The sequence below is a fragment of the Nicotiana sylvestris genome, chromosome 4 (genome assembly GCF_000393655.2).
Source record: "Nicotiana sylvestris chromosome 4, ASM39365v2, whole genome shotgun sequence".
Taxonomy (NCBI): domain Eukaryota; kingdom Viridiplantae; phylum Streptophyta; class Magnoliopsida; order Solanales; family Solanaceae; genus Nicotiana; species Nicotiana sylvestris.
In genome coordinates this window covers 298,366-318,913 of record NC_091060.1, presented here as the reverse complement: position 1 = coordinate 318,913, position 20,548 = coordinate 298,366, and the positions used below count along the sequence as shown (strand labels likewise).

General features: G+C 36.4%; 1 protein-coding gene across 1 annotated transcript; it reads left to right on the top strand.

Annotated features, from left to right (window-relative positions):
• Positions 1-14,823: 14,823 nt before the first annotated feature.
• On the top strand, positions 14,824-19,924 carry LOC138889093 (uncharacterized). Its single transcript, XM_070171653.1, has 8 exons — positions 14,824-15,140; positions 15,332-15,443; positions 17,819-18,255; positions 18,601-18,770; positions 18,861-19,025; positions 19,129-19,324; positions 19,385-19,604; positions 19,730-19,924. Exons 1-8 carry the CDS (start codon positions 14,824-14,826, stop codon positions 19,922-19,924), a joined length of 1,812 nt encoding a protein of 603 aa, XP_070027754.1.
• The last annotated feature ends 624 nt before the right edge of the window (positions 19,925-20,548 follow it).

Sequence of the window (20,548 nt, the reverse complement as noted above, 5' to 3'; positions counted from 1 at the left end):
TGACCAAATAGGCAACTCCGAAGCAAGTGGAGTGCACCAACACCTTCCGCTGAGCTGATAGCCTACTTGGAGGACTGTCAACCTATCAATCGGGACCTGCAGGCATGAAACGCCACATCCCCGGGTAAAAGGGATGTCAGTACCAATAAAGTACCGAGTATGTAAGGCAGGAAAACATAAATAAGAATAGTAATGTAAAGAGAGATAAAGGAGATATAACTTGTAACATCTGAGTGCCTGTAGGGGCTACTGATATATATATATATATATATACATAAACTTTTAAAAAGCATATGCCTCTGTGGGCATCATCATCATCATCATATCGTACCCGGCCTCGAAGAGGACTCGGTAAAATCGTACCCGACCATCATAAGGCTCGGTAGAATCATACCCAACCACGTGAAGCTCGGTAAAACCCAACTGATCAGTGGTTGCACAATAGGTGTCATACCCGACCGACTATAGCACGGCTCGGTAGAGTAAAATAGATACATATATATAATACAAGTAGGACCCATTAGAATCATATTATGAACCTTTCAGAGTGACGTAAGGTCGATATTCTCTATACACGTTATTAGGAATAACTCTTCATCAAGAATGTTATAAGAATCAAGAAGTACCAACAACATTGATAACATAAGAATAAGAGAAACAACCTCAACATCAATTGTTCCATAAGAAGGGAAACAATGTAAGTACTGCTAGCTTCTAAGAGTAGAGTAGCTTTGGAAGCTCGTTAACTGCATTATGTACAATCGAAGTCATGCAAAAGAAGGAAAGGGATAGTCTCACATACCTTGTATATGTATTGCCCAACCTCAAGCTATGCAAATATCACGACTCCATAGTCTACAATAAGGGAAATGAAAATATCGTTATTGTTTAAGCGTCGTAACTATTATGTATCGCCCACAACCTATTTTACAATGAAACGGACAACACCTCCCCTATATATATGACTTCACACAAGTCAAAACAATCACCAAACATCCCAACATACCGCTATCATTTCATACATAACACGACAACCATAATAGTGTCAAACAATCCGAAAATGTTACGACGAATGACCAACAAACAACCCTGCCATTATGTGGTGTTTATCCACACCATTCCTCCTCTAAACTTCATAAAAACGGTAGCAAAAGAGACAACCTAATAGAAACACGAAACAGCCCACAAAACAGTCCCACAAGTTCAGCAACTCAAAATTAATTTTTCAGTTTCATTAAATACATTTTAACTTGTCTTTTCTTTCAAATTGAGAAACACAACCGAAAGTACATAATTATACAACTTATCCAATAAACCAGCCATGAATTCAACTTAAAAATAAGTTCAAAACCATCCAACCATGATATAAGAACAAACAACATACCACTCTTTCGAAACTCGCTAGGTCTAGTCTTTACGATCGAGTTACAACTCGCAAACGCATAGATAATGGAAAGAGAAGCATAACCTTACCTTGTACTGAGTATAACCCACAAAACCTAGTCCTTCTTCATCAAAAATCAGTTTCTCAACGCATCTACAAGAAGGAGAAAGAGAAACTAGCAAGCTGTCCGGACTTTTCAGCACTAGAACCACGGCGTAACACCCGAAATACCCTAGGTTTTGTGTGGGATTTTTAGGGTGGAGATTCAGGGGTTAAATTTGGTTTTCGAGGTCTGAAATATGGGTGAAATAAATGAGTTGATCCCTTAAAAGTCCCCTCTTGGCCGACTTTGGGGCTTTTAATTGAGTCCTCTCATTTTGGCAAGTAGGTGATGCACCTACTTGTCACCTACCAATCTGTGTTGTCTCACAAAAATACAGATATCTCTATATTTGTAGATTGTATTGACAAACGATTTAATGAGTTGGAAACTAGACTCATAGATCTTCAATTTGATATATAGATCATCCCTTGATTCCAAGTATATTGGGAGAAAAGTGCAACTAGATTTGACCTAAATTTCAGCACATTATGAATGCAACTTGTGATGACCTTTGCCAAATTTTTGTTCCACAACTCACTTGACTTAAAAAACATAACACACGACTATCATTCGACTAAAATAACTCATAACGTAACCTCCTCATCATATTAATCACCCTAGTCTCACCCCAAAAGTATATGTTATAACATTCCAAACTTGTCGACTTTCGACGAAACTTATTTTCTTCAATTCGTTTAGCGTCTAAGCTTCCCAACCCTTTTGGTACTTGTTATTCATGATCTTAAAGATTTGTAACCTCCAAGATAACATGATGAACTTACATTATATACTTTCAAAAATTATCTCATTTTCGAGCTTACATCAATTGGCTTACGATGTACTTTTGCGTACGAAAACGTGGGATGTAACATTTATCCTTCAATGTTAGGCACTCATTAGTGTGTGCCCATTCATACCAGAATGGTACGCACAAGTTTTGTTTGAATTGACCCATTGGGATGGATTTTCTAATGTCATAGAAAGAATGGGGGTGACATAACTAATGTCTTTCAACCTTTCATACAGTTGGTCGATGGGTTTAGCAATAGCGGTGTATTGTTTGGGTGGCTTGCGGTCGAAATTGTGTCTTGGTCTTGGAAAGTTTTGGCGAGTTGGAGGTAACTGGAAATGGGATGGTTGGGAGTTATAGGTGTGATAGACAGTGGCTAGATGGGAATATCTAGGAGATGAAGGATAATATATAGGTGGTGATGCTTGGTATGTGGGCGGAGGTGTTTGATAGGTAAGTGGATATTTCGGGCCCTAGGCCACCATTACTGCCCCAATGTCTTTCTTCTTTGATATGTCGCCTGATTGTAATGCCTTGTTTGTGGCCTATAGTGCCTCAAAATTCGTTACCATCCCGTTTTTATGCCTTCCTCAATTTTCCCCCCAAGTTTGATGATATCAGAGAATTTATGGTTTTCGATAACCATCAACCTTTCATAATATTGTGGATACTATGCTCTGACAAAGAACTTGTTCATCTATTCCTCGTCCAAAGATGGCTTGACCTTGGCCGCTTCCGACCTACAACGAATAGCATACTCTCAGAAAGTCTCAGTAGGTTTCTTCTTAAGATTATGAATGTAGAAACATCTGGTGCGTTCTCTGTATTGAACTTGAACAGGTCCATGAAATCTGATGCCATACCTACCCAATTGGACCATTTCTTGGGATCTTGGTTGATGTACCAAGACAAAGCATCCCCATTAAGACTCTTCATATAGAGTGTTATTTGAATCTTTTTGTCTTTTTCGACCCCAACAAGTTTATCGCAATAGGTCCTCAGATGGACCCTGGGATCACCTGTGCCATCAAACATTTCAAACTTGGGAGGTTTGTATCCCTCTGACAGTTCTACGTCTGACTGTATGTATAGGTCTTCATAGTCCAACCCTTCTATTCCTTTGCCACCTTCGACACCTTGAACTTGACTTGTCAACTTCTCGAGTTTTTCAGCCATGTTTTTAATGAGCAGGTCCTTCTCGGACGATTTCGGTGTATAGGAGATCAGTTGGATGGGGTGAGGTACAATTTCTACGTATATAGGGTTGCTTTGATGGGTGCTGGGGACTTGGGTGTAATGATGGTCATTAGTTGAGTTTTGGGGATCAGGAATAGGTTGTGGTGTGTTTTGGGGAGTGTGGTAAGTGGTGGTTGGTGGGTACTAAATTAGTTGATGGTGTTGTTGTGGTGGAGTTGGTACTGGTAAGGGATTGAGATTTTGGGGCGGGGTTGCGTATTGATTCGGTGTAGGAGGATTTTATGGGTGTTGGTTTTGTGTGTTTTGGGGAGGTGCTGGGTTTTTTGTGTTTTGTTGGTGGATGTCGGGGACATTTAGGGTGAGTGACAAGTTTGCTAAATTGCAAACCTGCTCAAGTTCCCCTTGAAATTCCAATATCTTTTGTTCTAGTCTCAAGACTAGATCATTTGGGGCTAGAGTACTACGGCCATCTAAAGTTTCTGCTTTCTCAATATTCTCTTTTCGGATGTCACTTAAGTCGTCCATTTTTGCTTTTCCTCTGCCTTTTGCATTGCTTGGAGGAGGAGGAGGTAGAGGGCCTCTAGATCTGGTATGGTATGTTGTTGATGCCAGTATGAGTGAACCAACCTAAGGGGATGGGAATAATCAAAATAAGGAAAAATAAAAAGGTAACAAGTCAGTGAGGATTCTGAAATGTTTGCAGTATCTAAACACATATTGCGGAAATGTAAATTCGTGTCCTAATTTGAGGAGCCTCGTTGTACCCGAGGTAGGCCTAGTGACAAGTAGATTTGAAGAACTTTAGATACCATTAAATACTTCATTTCATAATGTAAAATAGACGAATCCTAAAACGACACTAAAATAATAGAAAAATAAGTCACTACTGGCACTTGGCCTTATTACATTTCAGGAAAGCAAATAAATCTAGCATATTTGGTCCCAGAAGGACCTTCCCCAGATTCGATCTTCCTAACTCCATCATACAGGTCCCTGAGCTCCCGCAGACCCAGCAGTAAGTAGGCTCTAGCCAGATGTCCTCTTTCAGTTCCTTCAGCATTCTAGCAATCCTCGATCCTCTTTATGACTTTATCTTCCAGCTCCACTATTCCTCACTCCAGAATTCCAACTTCCTGTTGGAAGTGACTGTCATTTCTTTCCATTATTCGATCAACCTCACATTCCTCTCATGTATTTCCTGGTTCTCATTCTTAGAGTTGTGGACCCTCTTGCGCAGCCTGTTGTATTTGACTTGAGCTTCAGCTTCTTCGTCTATGATTCTATTCCCTCGACTGGCTCCTGGTATCACCATTCCTTTTAGATTGTCTTCTAAGCACACCGGGTAGAGAGGCTCACTCCCCGTATGATACTTGTTTGGCTCAACGATGTTCTTTTCCATAATGATTTTGTAGTGCCACATGTGCTGAGCTTGGAACTTGTAAAGGACGTCATCATATTTAAAGTCTACCCTGAAATGACTTATCTTGGCAACCCTTGGTACAACCCGTTTCCTGCCTGCTTGCCTCATAACTCGGATAGGGACATAAAGGTATATACCTCTCAACCCAATCAGTACCAGGTGTGGATCGTCTCTGGATCTGATGATGAATTCGTCGGTTGGGAACCATTCAAACATCCATTACACTTGTTCCTCGGTCAGATTGTCGAAGAACTCTACCCGTTCTTTGGCATTTTCCGGCTGAGCAAACCTGTCTGGAGTGTAAGTCATTTGTTTGGGGTGATGGAAGGCAATATGGTCGTTCCAAGCCCTTCGCGGAAATTCTTGGCGATAGTGACCCTTTTGAAAATTTTCTAACAAAAACAACTGCAGCAACAAATTACAACCCTCGAAATACTTAACCCCTCTTTGACAGCACTTTAGAGCCCTGTAGATGTCGGTTATGATCACGGGGACTATAGCGTATGTCTGTCCATTGATCCCTTCCATCAAAGTCTTGGCGACCATGGCCAACCTAGTGTGGATTCTTTCCCTTTTCATTGGGAATACTATCAGGCCTAAGAAGCATACAATGAACACGAACACTCTGCGGTGGATGTGGCCTAGAGAAGTGAGAGAGAGAGCTCATCATAGTAGGTACGGTAGGACTTGCTGTAGCCATACCTCTCATACAGATATTCGAAGGGTATATAAAATTCTTTCAAGCATACCAGGTCAGTATTTTTCTTCAACCCCATCATCTTTAAGAACCTTTTACCGGTACGGTTCTCCGGCACCAATAAACCGGGACTATCCCAAGTCAATCCCGCAAGCCCTCCAATTTCTTCTAAAAGTGGTGTTATTTCTATGTCGCCGAAATGGAACACAGACCTTTCAGCGTCCTAGAACAAAGTGGCAGCCTCAATCAACTTATTGTTTGGCTCAATGTCTAACAGGGAAGGCAAGTTACCCAGGTACTTTTTTACATGTTTCTTTTCACTTGAGGAAAGGTCCTCCTACCAATCTAGTAGCAATGATGGAATATTGCTAACCATACCGAATCTGGGGACCTCGTGCCTCATTTTCTGCAAAACAAAAGGGCCTTTCTCCCCCACCAGACTCGACTATTTATACATTCATGATTAGCATATTGGATTTAGTTATCCAAATTAATGCACAGAACGTGGTTGTGTCCATTGGGATTATGGAAACCCCGGTGGACTTTTGGATAAGGCTCATCTTAAAGGATTATTATGTGGACAACATATTGATCCGACTGGGTTTGGCCATGATGCATGCACAATTTCGATCAAAGTAAGTTTACTATGGGGGTCTAGACTGGTACCCTCAAGCGGACAACTTGAGGGGGAAAGGCACGGAACCGTCGACTGCACCACTGATCGACTTGTTTTACCGCAAATAAGCCTTTCCGAATTTAAGGGTAATAAATAGGAAGAGTGCAACCACTCAGCAAGCATTGCTATAGGATTTAATAGCACGAGTGAAATATGATGTGGATCATGATTTATGCAGCAATCAATAGCATGTAGTCAAGTATTTGCACGTAGAAAAAATAAGTACAGTTTTTAAATAATTGAAAGACAGTTACGGAAAAAAAACAAAGAGACAAGTCAATTTCAGGAATAAAATAATCATAAACGCTTAAAAGAAAGTAGACAGTTAAATCCACATAAAGGGAAAGGGTACGTGGGATGGAGCATGTTTGGACTAATTTACAAAAGATAAGTTCGTTATGGTAAGAGCCTACAGGTTTCGCCAGCAGATTCGCTATGTTGTCGCGCCCCCTTTTTTCTCTCTGCGGGGAGAGAGAAGTCTGGGTTTCGACATTCATGGGGGGGGGGTAATAACTCACTTACTTTTGGGAATTTGGGTTTTTGAAGAGTCGGCACCTAACGGATTATGGTGCGTTAAGGCACCTAGAGTGATTAACTCTTTAGACTAATTTGCATTACCAGAGATTTAGGGTAAGGGCTCGAAATAACCTTGAAGGTAAGGTGTTAGACACCCCTCGTGGTCCACAACGGTGGGTCCCAGCCGAACTTAATATTTATGAATTAGTCCTTTTTAACAAATAAATAGTTTAAACACATACTTGCAAATAAAGGCATGTTTTTGACATTTGCATGACTCAAGTAATGAAACAAAAGGAAAAGACTTGAACGAGTTGCATACATAGAGAAAAGTAAAGTTTAAACATCAGGAATTGGAAAGGGGGTCCTAAGTTGGTTAGCCTACAGGATCACCCCACACAATGCCCGGTAAACACTCCTCAACGAGGGGCTACACGTGACATTAATGCGTAGTCATCATATCCTTACTACTCAATTCCCTCCCCTTGGTCATAGCCTAAAACGTTCTAATAACCTTGACATATGTCCTATACGTGCACTACCCGTCCCTTCCTCGTGGCCCTGGAGGTATTTTAGGACCTCTGTTTTTGGGCAGTTCTAGACTTTCCTAAGGTTTTAAAGGATAAAAGTCTAGTAGTCAATCAAGAACAGTTAGGATTGCATTTAAAGAGAACAAATTACAGGCTCACAGTCACCTTCACAAATATAACAGATAAATGCACGTCTTCAAACAACAGTTAGGTGTTTAAGAGAAAATCCTAGAACATGATATCTAGGTAAGCAGGGATTATACAGTATTGAATTAGGACAAAGTGTCAAAAACCTATTTAGCTTGCCTACTGATTTAGACTTGTTAAATCTGAACATTTTTAAAAATAACAAAGCACAGTTTTATAGTTGCAAAATTTGAATCACCCTAGAGGCTTGCCTAAACGCATAACAGTGGTGTCCTAAGAGCATGGTATCTATATTGATTAGAAAGAAGTAAAACAGTGAACAGTTTTTTAAAACGGACAACTTGAGATCCTAAAGACATGCTTTCTAACTGTATTTATCTTAAGGCAGCATTTGAAAACTTGTTTAAAGAAGCGGACAGTTAATTAAACCAATTCAGAATGAACTAACATGAATTAAACTGATTTGTTTAACTAAACTGATTTTAAGTTCTATAGGCATGATTTCTATTAGAGCTGATTTTAATCCCTATAGGCATGGTATCTAGTTATAAGGCTGATTTTGACCCTATAAGCATGATTTCTATTACTAGAGCCATTTAGATCCTATAGGCATGGTTTCTAATATTAAAGCAAACATAGCCAATGTGTTAACATGATCCTATAGGCATGGTATCTACCCGATTTACCCAACATATATAACTACCCACCCCTTTTCACTAATCACCCCAATGTTATTTAGAAATAATTATTATAGACCAGCTGAATAAATTACATAAACAAATAAAGAAAAAGAAGAAGTTAATTATAGGGAGCCTGAAACAGGCCCAAATGACTTCCCAAGCCTCCAATAGCCTCAAATGCCAAAGTTCCACAGACAATTTCGTGTCTAGGTATGTCAGAGTTCCCTAAGAACCTCAAGGATCCCAGGGCAGTGCTCACACCTAGACCTTTTCTCAAACTATAACTGATTTAGGTGCAGTGTGGAAAGGCCAGATCTGACATGCCAGAGTTTAGAGAGATCTCAAGGATCTCAAGGTAGTACACACATAAGAGGATATTCTAAGAGTGAAGTGAGAGTGCTTGACATAATTTTGAAAAGGTTTTGAAAATAGTATAGAGAGAACTTCATAAGTAAAAGAGATTTTTCAGAAGCATGCAATAGTTTTGTGGTAAAAGATAGTTTGATAAGAGTACCATAACAACAGACAATTAATTGGTCATAAAAACATCCAGATTCATAAAACACCTAACAAACAGATCTTACATATGGGTAAAAGGATTGGGGCACATAAGAGTCACTTTGGGGTGCATGGATAGGGTATAGAGAAAACATATAGTCAATCATACTGTATAAACACTTAGGATATTAGGGACTTTGACAGGCTAGTCATGCTAGGCAAAAAAATAAGCAGGAAAGAGTGCATACATTGAACAAGACAGAATTTTAGACATGCTAGGCAAAGCAAGAAGGAGTGCAGAATATAAAGAGTACATTGAACAGGAAGATTTTAGACATGCTGAGCAAAGAAGTAAGCAGGAATACAAGTTGAGCTCATAACTGATGAACTAGTGCAGGAATGAAAACATATAAGGTTTGGATTCTAAAACTTAACTAGAGACATACCAGTTGAAGAAAAGGGTGCATAAAGAAAATGAAGTTCCAATATCTAGCCTTGGCTTTCAGCCGGCTAGATTAGCAAGTATCACAAATAGCAGAAGAGAAAGAGAACCTTCAAAGTGTAAGTGTGCTTTTTTGTGAACTAATGTTCTGTGTAATTAGGGTAGAAGAAAGCATATATATATATATAGTAGTTTGAAAGCTAGGTAAATAAGGTAAGAATTAAATTGTTCAGTAATTGGAGAATCTCGGAATCAATTAAAGTAAAATCAGTCCAAGTCTTCCCTTAATTAAGAGAGTCATTTCAAACAGTAAAGAACAAGTTCCAAATAAGGAAAGAGTTCAAAAGACCTGGAATAAGCAATTAGGGGTAGATACATAGAGTTCTAATTAAGGAAATAACAGTAAAAATCAAGCAATAATGCAGACAAGGCAAGGGAAAATTAATTAAGACAAGCAATTCAATCGAATCGAGTAGAAAAGTAATAATCGAAAGTTTAAGGGAAAGTGTTTAAATCAAACCAAGAAATGAGGGATTCATAATAATCAAAGAGAAAGTCACGAAAGAGGCAACATATAAAATAAGGTAGAACATGAATAGTCAGAATTCCACATAACTTTAATAAAACAAATAGTTAGAACAACATTGATTCAAGGAGAATGATACAGGTCTTGATATGAATAGTCAAGATGAACACAAGCACATAGAATCAGTGAAAGGTCAAACTAAGAAATTCATTAGAAGCATATTAGGGCAAGAAAGTCATGAGAAATCACAAGAACTCAAAGCAAGAACCAGTCAAATGTACTAATACTCAGAAACCAAACGAAGAACCCCAAAAATTTAGGGCTTTTGGTACAAGCGAGTTAAGGTTGTAGTAGTCTCATAAAATCAATCAAAATATATGAGAAGCAGAAGATTAAACACACAAAAGATCATCAAACAATTTTTAAAAAGAAATTCTGGAAACCCTAGTTTTAAGAAAAAATGAAAATCGCTTGAAAATCATACGATTCTTGTAAAGAAACTTAAGGTTATTGTAAAACTCACATGAAACAAGTCTAGATCGTCTCAGATCTGTGCAGATCTAAGAGGTCCAGAAAAAGAAATTTAGGCTTTCAAAGAGAACGGCACAGAAGTGAAGAAACATACTGAAAAACCCATAGATCGTAGTCAATATAGGATGATCTTACTCGGAATCACACTGAAATGGCCTGAAACAGGCGAGAGAGAACCATAGATGTGAGCCAACTAGCCTTGGTCCCTTAAGGGCCATGGAGATGGCAAGAGTAATGTGAGAGAGGCCATTGGAGGCCTGGGAGGTAGTGAGAAGCCACAGGAGATAGCCATAGATAAGAGTCAATGGGATTGGATTAGGGTTAGGTTGAGAGAGTTTGAGAGCAGAGAGGATTAGATGACGGCGGTATAACGTAGGAAATGAATTAGCACTACAACAAAAATGGCATTTACCGGCAATTATTGAGCTGCAATAACATTATTGCTGCTAATTTATTCCTCTAGACCCAAATATTACCGGCAGATAAGCTATAGCCAGAAAAAGTCATGCTTTTGCTATCAATTGAAAGAAATTGCCAGTGAAAGTCAATAATTGAAACAAACCTTTTAGAATATTTCATTTCCCTCCAAGTTTTTCATTCTAAATGTTCCTTCCCTGGATAATATATCTGCTCGCATTGCCCTAATCATACCTTTCCTCTTTGTAAACCACGAATACACAAAGTCCAAAAGAGCATCTTCCCAATCAGTCTCGTCTTTTCTATTATGTGACACAAATTCTCGAACAGAATCATGTTAGCCGGTGCTTTTCTATAATATCTGATCTTTTTTTGGTCTATTTTTTGTTTTTGATCTGCTTATTTACGATTCATGATATTAATTTTTTTTGTATGTGTTTTATCGTTATTCATATGTTTATGAATACTTAACTGGTGTAGTACTTTTATATTTTAAACTTAAAACTCTAGTAAGATTTGAGAAGCAAAATCGGGTATCGAAATTTAAAGTTGTTACAGTCCACAATTTTTTTGATTGATTTGAGAAACAGAGAAAGAAAAATAAATCTCGTATCAGACACTTTTTCTTCTCTTCATTTCTCTAATAGCCAAAAAGCATCAAAGGCTACTAAGTCTTTAAGGTGTTCTGTGTCAAGTTTCATATGTTATTTTAGTCGATCATTTTCGCGGCTAACATGTTTGTGAAAATGCTAGCCAGATTACTTGTCAAAAAAATAAGTTAGAATATTATTATGGAAGCACATATTGCTACTGCTTTTGGCATGAAATGAGTAGTTACTTCCTACCAGTAATTTTGGTGGTTTATTTCTTAAAAGTTATTTTGCTGTGAAGCATGATAATTTCTAGGTTTCATCGGATACCACATCACACTTTAAATGTGTTTTGAATTTGAGACATGAGAATGGTGGTGAGGATGACCTCCAAGAGTATTGCTGATGGTGTAACGGGGTATGCTTTTTCACCAAGTCAGCTAGCATTGATCTATCGGCCTTTTGAAACATTGAACGTTAAGTAGATAAGAATTGTTTTGTTATTCTTAAACAATGCTTGCAGGACATAGGAGGTGCATAGCTGATAACACAATCGTGAAATTCCATTTTTTTAGTCTAGTATATACTAGTTGTGCTTATTATTTGAAGGTCACTTCAAATGGATTACACTTTATCTTAAATATGATGACTTTCATCCTGCTCTTGTTGACTTTGATCTGATGTCTTTTTTGATGTGCCATTGAATAGGATGGCTAAGAAATTGATGGATTGCTTTGTGCAATTGATGGATTCAATACAGGCGCAATAATTGGTCAATTCATTCTGTGCTTTCTTGTCTTTAATTTTTATTTTGTTTCTCTTTTATCCTACGAATTTGTGATAAACGTTTTTCATGTACAAGCTCTTCAGGTATCACTTTCGTTAATCAATGTGTGAAGGGACCAAGATGACTTTTATTTTATTGGGATAGGGCTATTAATCCTTTTCAGTTGTTTCTCATTTTTTCTTTGTCAATCCTCCATTTAATTGTATACTAGATTTGTCCCTTCTCGCTCTCTCTAAATTTGAGTAGATAGGCAATATTCAGTTTCGTTTTATATATTTCATTCTTTTTTATTTTGAGATTTTGTCCTGCAGCTTCCTCCTCTTTTGATGCTTTTTGCTACAAGTGCAACATTTGGAGGTATGGCCTAAAATGTGTCTTTTTGTTGAATAAAGTTTCTTTTTGTTGTCTTATAGTGACCAACTTGTTATTTTGTATTTGCAGTATTGTGAATAATCTAGCAAAAAGTACTTATATCCCATCTACTCTTTTATGTTATTTCATAATTATTGATATCTACAGTTCCTATTATATTTAATTTAATGTACTACATTTTAGAGGACTACTAGGAATTAACTTCAAGATGATTTGTTCCTCAATCTTTCTTATAATTAAATATAATGTACTGTATAATCTCATTTTGAGCAATTCTGGGATTTAACTTCAAGATGCTTTGTTCCCTTAGTCTTAGTTCGTCAAGGTTTTAGATTCAAGTGTTTGCACCTTCATGAGTTGCTTATATATGACCATACATTTGAGAGTTGAGATTTTGGTAGAATAATGCAGACTTGAACATAAAACGAACAAAGGAGGTTGGAGTACACTTTAAGATTGTAGCGTTATAAGTGGAATTTAATGAAGTAATTGAGACAAGAGGAAAGAGAGAATGTATAGGAAAGAATTTCTGAAGGTTCACCTAGATGTTCTTGTATCAAAATCATAGTAGATAAGGTAGCCATCATTACATCTCATTAACAAAAAGCTCATTACATCTCATTAACTAACCTTCTTTTACAAGAGCCTCTACCAACTCTATTAAGAGGTTTACTTAGACATTAGGCAAATATAGACTTGTTAGTGTCAATTCGTAGTTTGAGAATTGATTACCAAGTCTAAACTATAATTCAAGTCACTATTGAAGTTATACTTTCTCAGGAGTTCAGAGATACAAATAATTTTTAGACGAATATTCCCAAACAGTGGTGAGTCTCCTGAGAAGAATTCAAATCTTGATGAGTTTGCTGTAAATCACGCTCTATCTGCTCTGTAATTTCCTTTAAACACAAAATGCTTTTTTTTATTGTCATAAAAAAAAAATTCTATGAGGTAAGTGTTGTAGAAGAACTTATAGTGCAATAGGCATTTGCCTCAAATAGTTAAAGCCATATACTAGTTTTTTGTAGGCTTAGTGGATGATTAACTTTGCTACTAGTATTGATTCTACGAAATCTCTTAAATTTTTATATTTTCTCCTTGAATTTCTGACTATCTAAAATAAAAGAGTTTTACTTGATATGCAGTCATAATGAATAGTAGGAGAAATTCATCTGTTAAAACTTTGAATTACTATAAGGTAGTGGCAGCTTGCAAGGTTAGTAAAAGCTCCTCTGTTAGCTTTGGAATATTTTGATCGACTCTCAGTCAACTCCTTTTATCATAGGTCACGATAAGTTGCTATATATCCCAATAGTAGCTGCAATAAAGTATCATGGCAAATCTGTAAAGATAAAATTGGAATATTGACAGAGAAAGATGATAGTTAATAACACATTAAATTTTTAGCATGTTACTTTCACTGTTTATTATTTGCCATATCAATTGTACATGTAGTTGTATAGTTTTTTTGGTGATTGGATGGAGAAAATTTTGTTCTTCTTGATGCATATTAACAAAGAGGGTGTTATCTAGCGTGTGTAAGGTTTTCTGTTCGGACACTTGCACGGATGATTGTGTTATAACTTGGTAATAAGATTATATTCTATTACCTGGTCATTTTCATAGCGTTTTGATTTTAGGTATGCTCAATTTTTGTTTAAGGTTTATAAGATATCATTTTAATATTTCAATGACAGAGACATACCCAAGCAAATAGAAACAATAGGGCCAAGCAAACGATGCCTCACACAGGAGGATCAAAAAGTATTGCCACCTTGATGAATGAGCAAGTAAACCTGTGAAAACTACAAACTATAATATTTTAAACTTTTTTTGTCATGCATATATGATATCATTTTTATTGTATTAAACGTTTCTATTAGAGCCTGCCTAGGAGTTTCCTTCTTGTAAACAGGGAAAGACAGTAGCAAACAGATTTAAAGAAAGTAGCAAATAGATTTTAATGTTTAATGGACACCTTCGATAGTTGTGACTGTCTAATAGTGCATTGGTGTGTGCGTGCAACCAATCTTTGAGACATTTGTGCTTCCAATAAATGTGATGCTTTTCTCATTAGGATGCCTTTTGATTGAAACTTCCTGTTGTTTTCCAGCTATGTAAGGCTGTTAACTTGAGCATCATTTCCAGCATAGTTGTTGTTCTGGAGTTAACTAAATTTGGAGACATTCAGGGACTACAAAGAATTCTCAACAGATTTTGAAATGCGTAGGCATGTAATACCAAAATATTTTGAATTGGGTGAGATCATTAAACAAATAACAATTGAGTATTTTGCCCTTATTGACACTAGCACTACTAGAACTCACTTATATGTCGAGCCCCTTTCAAGGCTATGTGAAGAGGAGAATATATTTTATTATTGTGACGGACTTGCTATAAAGACTCAAAGATAACAATATTGTCAAACATTATATATTAGCAACAAGTGGCTATCAAGAGATTGTGAATTTAGTGTATTGTCTTTATATTATATAAGATAATTATATGACTATCCTAGATATGCAAGATAACCAGCTTAGAGGCCCTATACCGCCATCAATATTTAACATTACAATGATGCAAGTCATTGCTCTTTCCAAAAACAATCTTACTGGTAAGTGTCCCACAACTATATGTGACCATCTTCCAAACTTGGAAGGGCTTTACCTCTCAGACAATATCCTAGATGGCATTATTCCACCAAACCTAAAAAAATGCATAAAGCTTCAAATCTTGTTATTATCCAATAATGACTTCACTGGAACTGTACCGAGAGAGAGAGAGATGCAACTTAACAGCTCTTACAGGATTAGCTCTTGGAGGACAGCACTTGGAAGGTACTATGATATTTCCTTAAGATAAATCAGAAAAAGAGTTGCATTTGTTTCCCATATAGAGCTAAGCAATTCCAGAATGAACATCATAAAATGCTAATACCACTGGATAAATGCACAGTACCATACAGTAAGTACTCCGTCCAAAGATTTCCAATCCAAACAGTTAAGTAATCAAAGCTCACTATTCTCAGGTTGATTGACTTGTCTTTGAAGATGTGTGTTGTTCTACAAAGTATCGCAACAGACCATGTTTGCTCAGATGCTTCAGTGATATTAGTTGATTTTGAGTATCCAAACGTTCTGGTTTGTAGTGGCTGACATTTGGTTGTTCGGTGCTAGCAATACTGATGGGTTTTGTCGTAATAAAGCTCCTATTATCTCCACCAGTTTGCTATTACTTTAGATCAATGTGTGACTCTTCACTGGAGTGATAGAATATCTTGCGCAGTGAACCTTTAGCTTTCCAGTTAAGATCTTCCTTTCATGTGGTGTTCCATATGTCGTGTAAATGCCCTCATGCCGAGTTCTCAATCTGGTGGTCTTATGTTAGCAATTCTAATCCTTAGATTTGGAGTTTGTGACTTGTCGAGGTTTAGTAGCCTCCTTCCAGCACTAGGAATCTGTGAGAAAAAATAAAATTCAGTTGTTCCTGCAAAAGAAAATGCATTGTTAGCTATAAAATCTGCACTATTAGCTATAACACTAGTCTCATGTTTCAGCACTTCATGTTTATGGCTAAGTTTAGAGTTACTCAGTTTACCTTTTCCCAATTCACATATGCATCATTCGAGTTTTTTCATCCAGTTGTCCCTCTAGAGAATCCTCATGAAGAGCTAGTTTATGAAGGGAATAGGACTATAAATTCATCTATGAAGCCATTGATGTTCAAATAATAGCTGAAGCTTGACCATGGTTCTTCGTTATGTTAAGATTTTGATTCTTCGTTATGCACGATCAAAAGAATGTAGTTGTTTTTGCTTATAGATGTTAGGCGAGGGAGTTGACTGACAAAGTATCTAACATTGATGGAATCTTCAAGATGTTTTTTCATATTATATTTATGCTATAACACAATTATTTTATAATTTCAGGTCATACAGTCTGATGTTCGATAATTTAGTGGTTGGAAGATTTTAAAATGATGAAAAGTTGTGGAAATCATTTGAAGACCATCATTCTGGATCATTACTATGATGACATTAGCTATTTTGTCCAAACAATATATTTTTATGTTTTAAGTTACCGTGATATTAATATTTTTGATTAATACTTCCTTTTGTTTGTTAAGATTTAATGAGATATATTACTTTTTTTTAATTAATATTAATATATTTTATTATTTGGGTCATATTTTATACAAATGTAATACCTATTATTAATTGTCGCCAAATTATTGCTATTATCGCTAGTGACTTTTAAAGATATTGATTTTTAGCGGCAATTTAGCGGCTATAAAAATGGATGCTAAAGAAGTATAGTTGACCATTTTGGATTGGATTTAGTATCCATTATAATTGCCACAAACAATAGCCATTAAAGATAATATGTTTTAGCGGCAATAAAACATACCTTATACCAGCTTTTGAGAGAAAAGCCGCTAAGGCTTTGCCGATCCCAGCATCAGCGGCAAAACACTATTGGCTGGTAAAAGATATAGCGGCTATTGTTATTACCGCTAAAGCCATTTTGTATTGCCGCTAAAGGTCTTTTTTGTAGTAGTGTAGGTTAGGGGGGGTCGTTAGGTTAATTATGGAAAGGGGGAACCTGGACCGTTGATCAAAATGATCAACGGCCAGGATTTGGCCTGGTATTTGGTTGGGAAGATGGGTATTTGGGCCTGGGTAGGTTTAGGTTTTAAAGTTGGGCTGGGTATTGGGTTAGAATTAAGGTTGAAATTGAAATAAAAATAGGCTAGATTTTAAATAGCCACTTTTAATCCTATATAATTTATAAAAAATAATAAATGACTTCTAAAAAGTATTTTCGTGTAATAAAATAATTTAAAATAGTTGTTTAATATTTTAAAAACATAAGAGATCATTTTATGCATCAATAACGTAATTATGCGTTAGTAGGGATATTATTGCAAAGATATGCAATTTAGCCTAAAAATGTAAATGCAATTATAAAAAATGCACTAAAATATTTAAATAAAATTTTGGCATAAATAAAGAATTTAGATGACTAAATCACCACGAAAATAATTTGAAAGATAATTATTGAAAATTTTATAAATAAAAAGAGAAGAAATAAATCAATTTGGAGCTTTCAAAAATTATAGAAAAATTACAAAATGCTTGTGCATGCTTATAGCTGCATTTGTGCTATTTTGAAAGTATATATATGTACTAAAGATATATGAGGAAAAATTAGGTATTAACAACAACCGGTGCAAGTCAATATAACCTTAGCAAGTGATCAATTAGTCCATTGCAAAGTAAGGGATAAAAGTACACAGAGTACTTTTGTATATGGAAAGAACACTTTTCAGAAAAGAGGAACTTATGGGATCAATTAAGGAAAATTCAGAGTAATATTCAAGAGGCATGGCTGCTAATAGGAGATTTGAATAGTATGTTGTTTGTTGATGATAGAATTAATGGACAACGAGTACAACAAGCAGAATTGGTGGACTTTCAGAGATGTGTTGATGATATTGGGGTGGAACAACTAAACAGAAAAGGAAGCAATGGTCTTGGTATAATAAGAGGGATGTAAATGATAGAATCTATAGTAATATAGACTGGGCATTTGGTAATGTTGCTTGGCTGACAAAGTATAGTAGTGTAGAAGCTATATTTGAAAACCAAGGTGTGTCAGATCATTCTCCTATTGTCATTAACACAATGGTAGTCAAGTCTTATATGCCTAAATCGTTTAGATTATATAATGTGTTATTGCATAATAAGGAGTTTGAACAAGCTGTTAAAGAAGTATGGGGACAACATATAGAAGGATACAAAATGTATTCTGCATGGATGAAATTGAGGAGATTAAAAGATAGAGTGTTGAAGCTGAACAAAGAGATGCCATCATTAGAAAAGAAGCTGGATAGCCTAAGACAACAATTGAAGATCACTCAGGAGAAGCTTGACAAAGATCCATTCAATGATGTGTTAATTACAAAAGAAAGGGAACTGATAAGCTAGACAATAAAATGGGAAGAAGTGAATGAGAAGGTGCTGAGACGGAGATCCAGAGCAGTCTGGATAAAAGAAGGAGATCAAAATACCAAGTTCTTTCATGCACAGCTGAAGGCAAGACAAGTAAGAAATAGAATTGGTTCAATATGCAATGATCAAGGGGCCAGGATTACATAGCCAAGAATGATAGAACAAGAATTCACAAGCTTTTTCCAACCCTTACTAGGAGAGTGTGCTGAAGAACTAACATGTATAGATCTGGAAACAACTAGGAAGGGCCCTTGTCTCACAAATGAACAACAGTAGGAATTGGTCAGACCAATAACAGAACAAGATATAGAGCTGACAATTAAAGAGTTACCTAATGATAAAGGTCCAGGAGTAGATGGCTTCCCTGCAGAATTCTTCAAAATATACTGGAAACTTATTGGAAGTGAAGTCAAACAAGCCATTAAGGATTTCTTTGATAATGGGAAATTGTTGAAAAGTATAAATTGTACAACAATAACTCTAGTGCCCAAGGTGAATAGCCCTACATATGTAAAGGATTTTAGACTAATAGCATGTTGCTCCACAGTCTACAAGATAATTGCAAAAATCCTGACAGTAAAGCTGAAGACATTGGTTGATTATATTGTTGGGCTAACCCAATCTGCATTTATAGAGGGGAGAAATATATTGGATAATGTGATCATAACCCATGAGTTATTCAAAGGATATACAAAGAAGGGGTATAACCAAGGTGTTTAATTAAGGTAGACATATGAAAGGCGTATGATTCAGTCGAATGGCCATTTTTAAGAATGATTCTGATTGAGTTTGGTATGCCTATGAAGTTTGTGCAGTTGGTAAGGAATGTGTAACAACAGTGAGTTATTCTCTATTGCTTAATGGAGGATTAACAACAAGATTCCAAGCAAAAAAAAAAGGGCTTAAACAAGGAGACTCAATGTCTTCTTACTTGTTTGTCTTGGTAATGGAGTACTTTAATCGATCCTTGAAGACATTGGAAGGAATACCAAACTTCAATTACCATCCGAGGTGCGCTAAGCAGAAAATAACTCATATTTGTTTTACAGATGACCTTATATTGTGTTGTAGAGCAGATAAGATATCAATTAGATTACTCATGAGCAGATTCCAGCACTTTTCAGAAGTATCAGAACTGAAGGTAAATATGGAGAAAAGTGCCTTATATATTGCAGGAGTTTCAAAAGAATTTAAGAAAGAGATGATGACGGAGATGAGTTTGCGGCAGGGGAGGTGCCATTCAAATACCTTGGAGTCCCATTGTCAGCAAAGAAGTTATCTATACAACAATGTATGCCATTAGTAGAAAAGATTACTGCTCGACTCAAATGCTGGTCAACTAAATTTCTTTCTTACAGTGGTCGAGTACAATTGATTAAGAGTGTGATCTTTGAAATGCAAACCTACTGGACACAGATTTTCTTACTTCCAAAGAAGATATCTAAGCTGATAGTAACTGCATGTCGAACATTTCTATGGACTGGAAACACTGAAACCTCAAGAAAAGCATTGGTTGCATGGGATAAAGTTTGTATGTCATACTCAGCAGGAGGATTGAATATAATTGACATAGTGAACTGGAATAAAGCTGCTCTTTGTAAGCTTCTTTGAGCAATTACTGAAAAGAAGGACGATCTCTGAATACAATGGATACATAGCTATTATATAAAAAGAAAAGAGATTATGTCAATTCAAACACCTAAACAATCCTGTTGGTTGATTAGAAAAATATTTGATACGAGAGAATGGTTGGCTAAAAGGGATCCAAGAGCTAACTTGAACAAGTATTGTATCAAAGGGAAGTTGAGTATAAAGAAATTATATGTTGCAACAATGCCCCAATATCCTAAGTGTAGTTGGAAGAAGATAACAATTGGTTCAAAAGTTCTGCCAAGACATCAATTTATCTTGTGATTGGCTATGCACAAGAAGCTCACAACAGTTGATAGATTAAGAAAATGGGGCATATCAATAGCTACCGATTGTGTGTTGTGTGAAAAATCTATTGAAGAAACAATGGAGCACTTATACTTTGAATGTGATTACTCCAGACAACTGTGGGCAACCCTGTTAAAATGGCTGGGGGAAACACATATCATAGGGAGCTGGAATGCTGAAACAGAATGGCTAGAAAAGAGAAGTTCGAGCAGAGTTAAAGCACAATTGTTAAGGTTCCTATATGCAACTGTTGTATATCTTGTTTGGGCAGAGAGGAATCAAACGAGATTTCAAGAC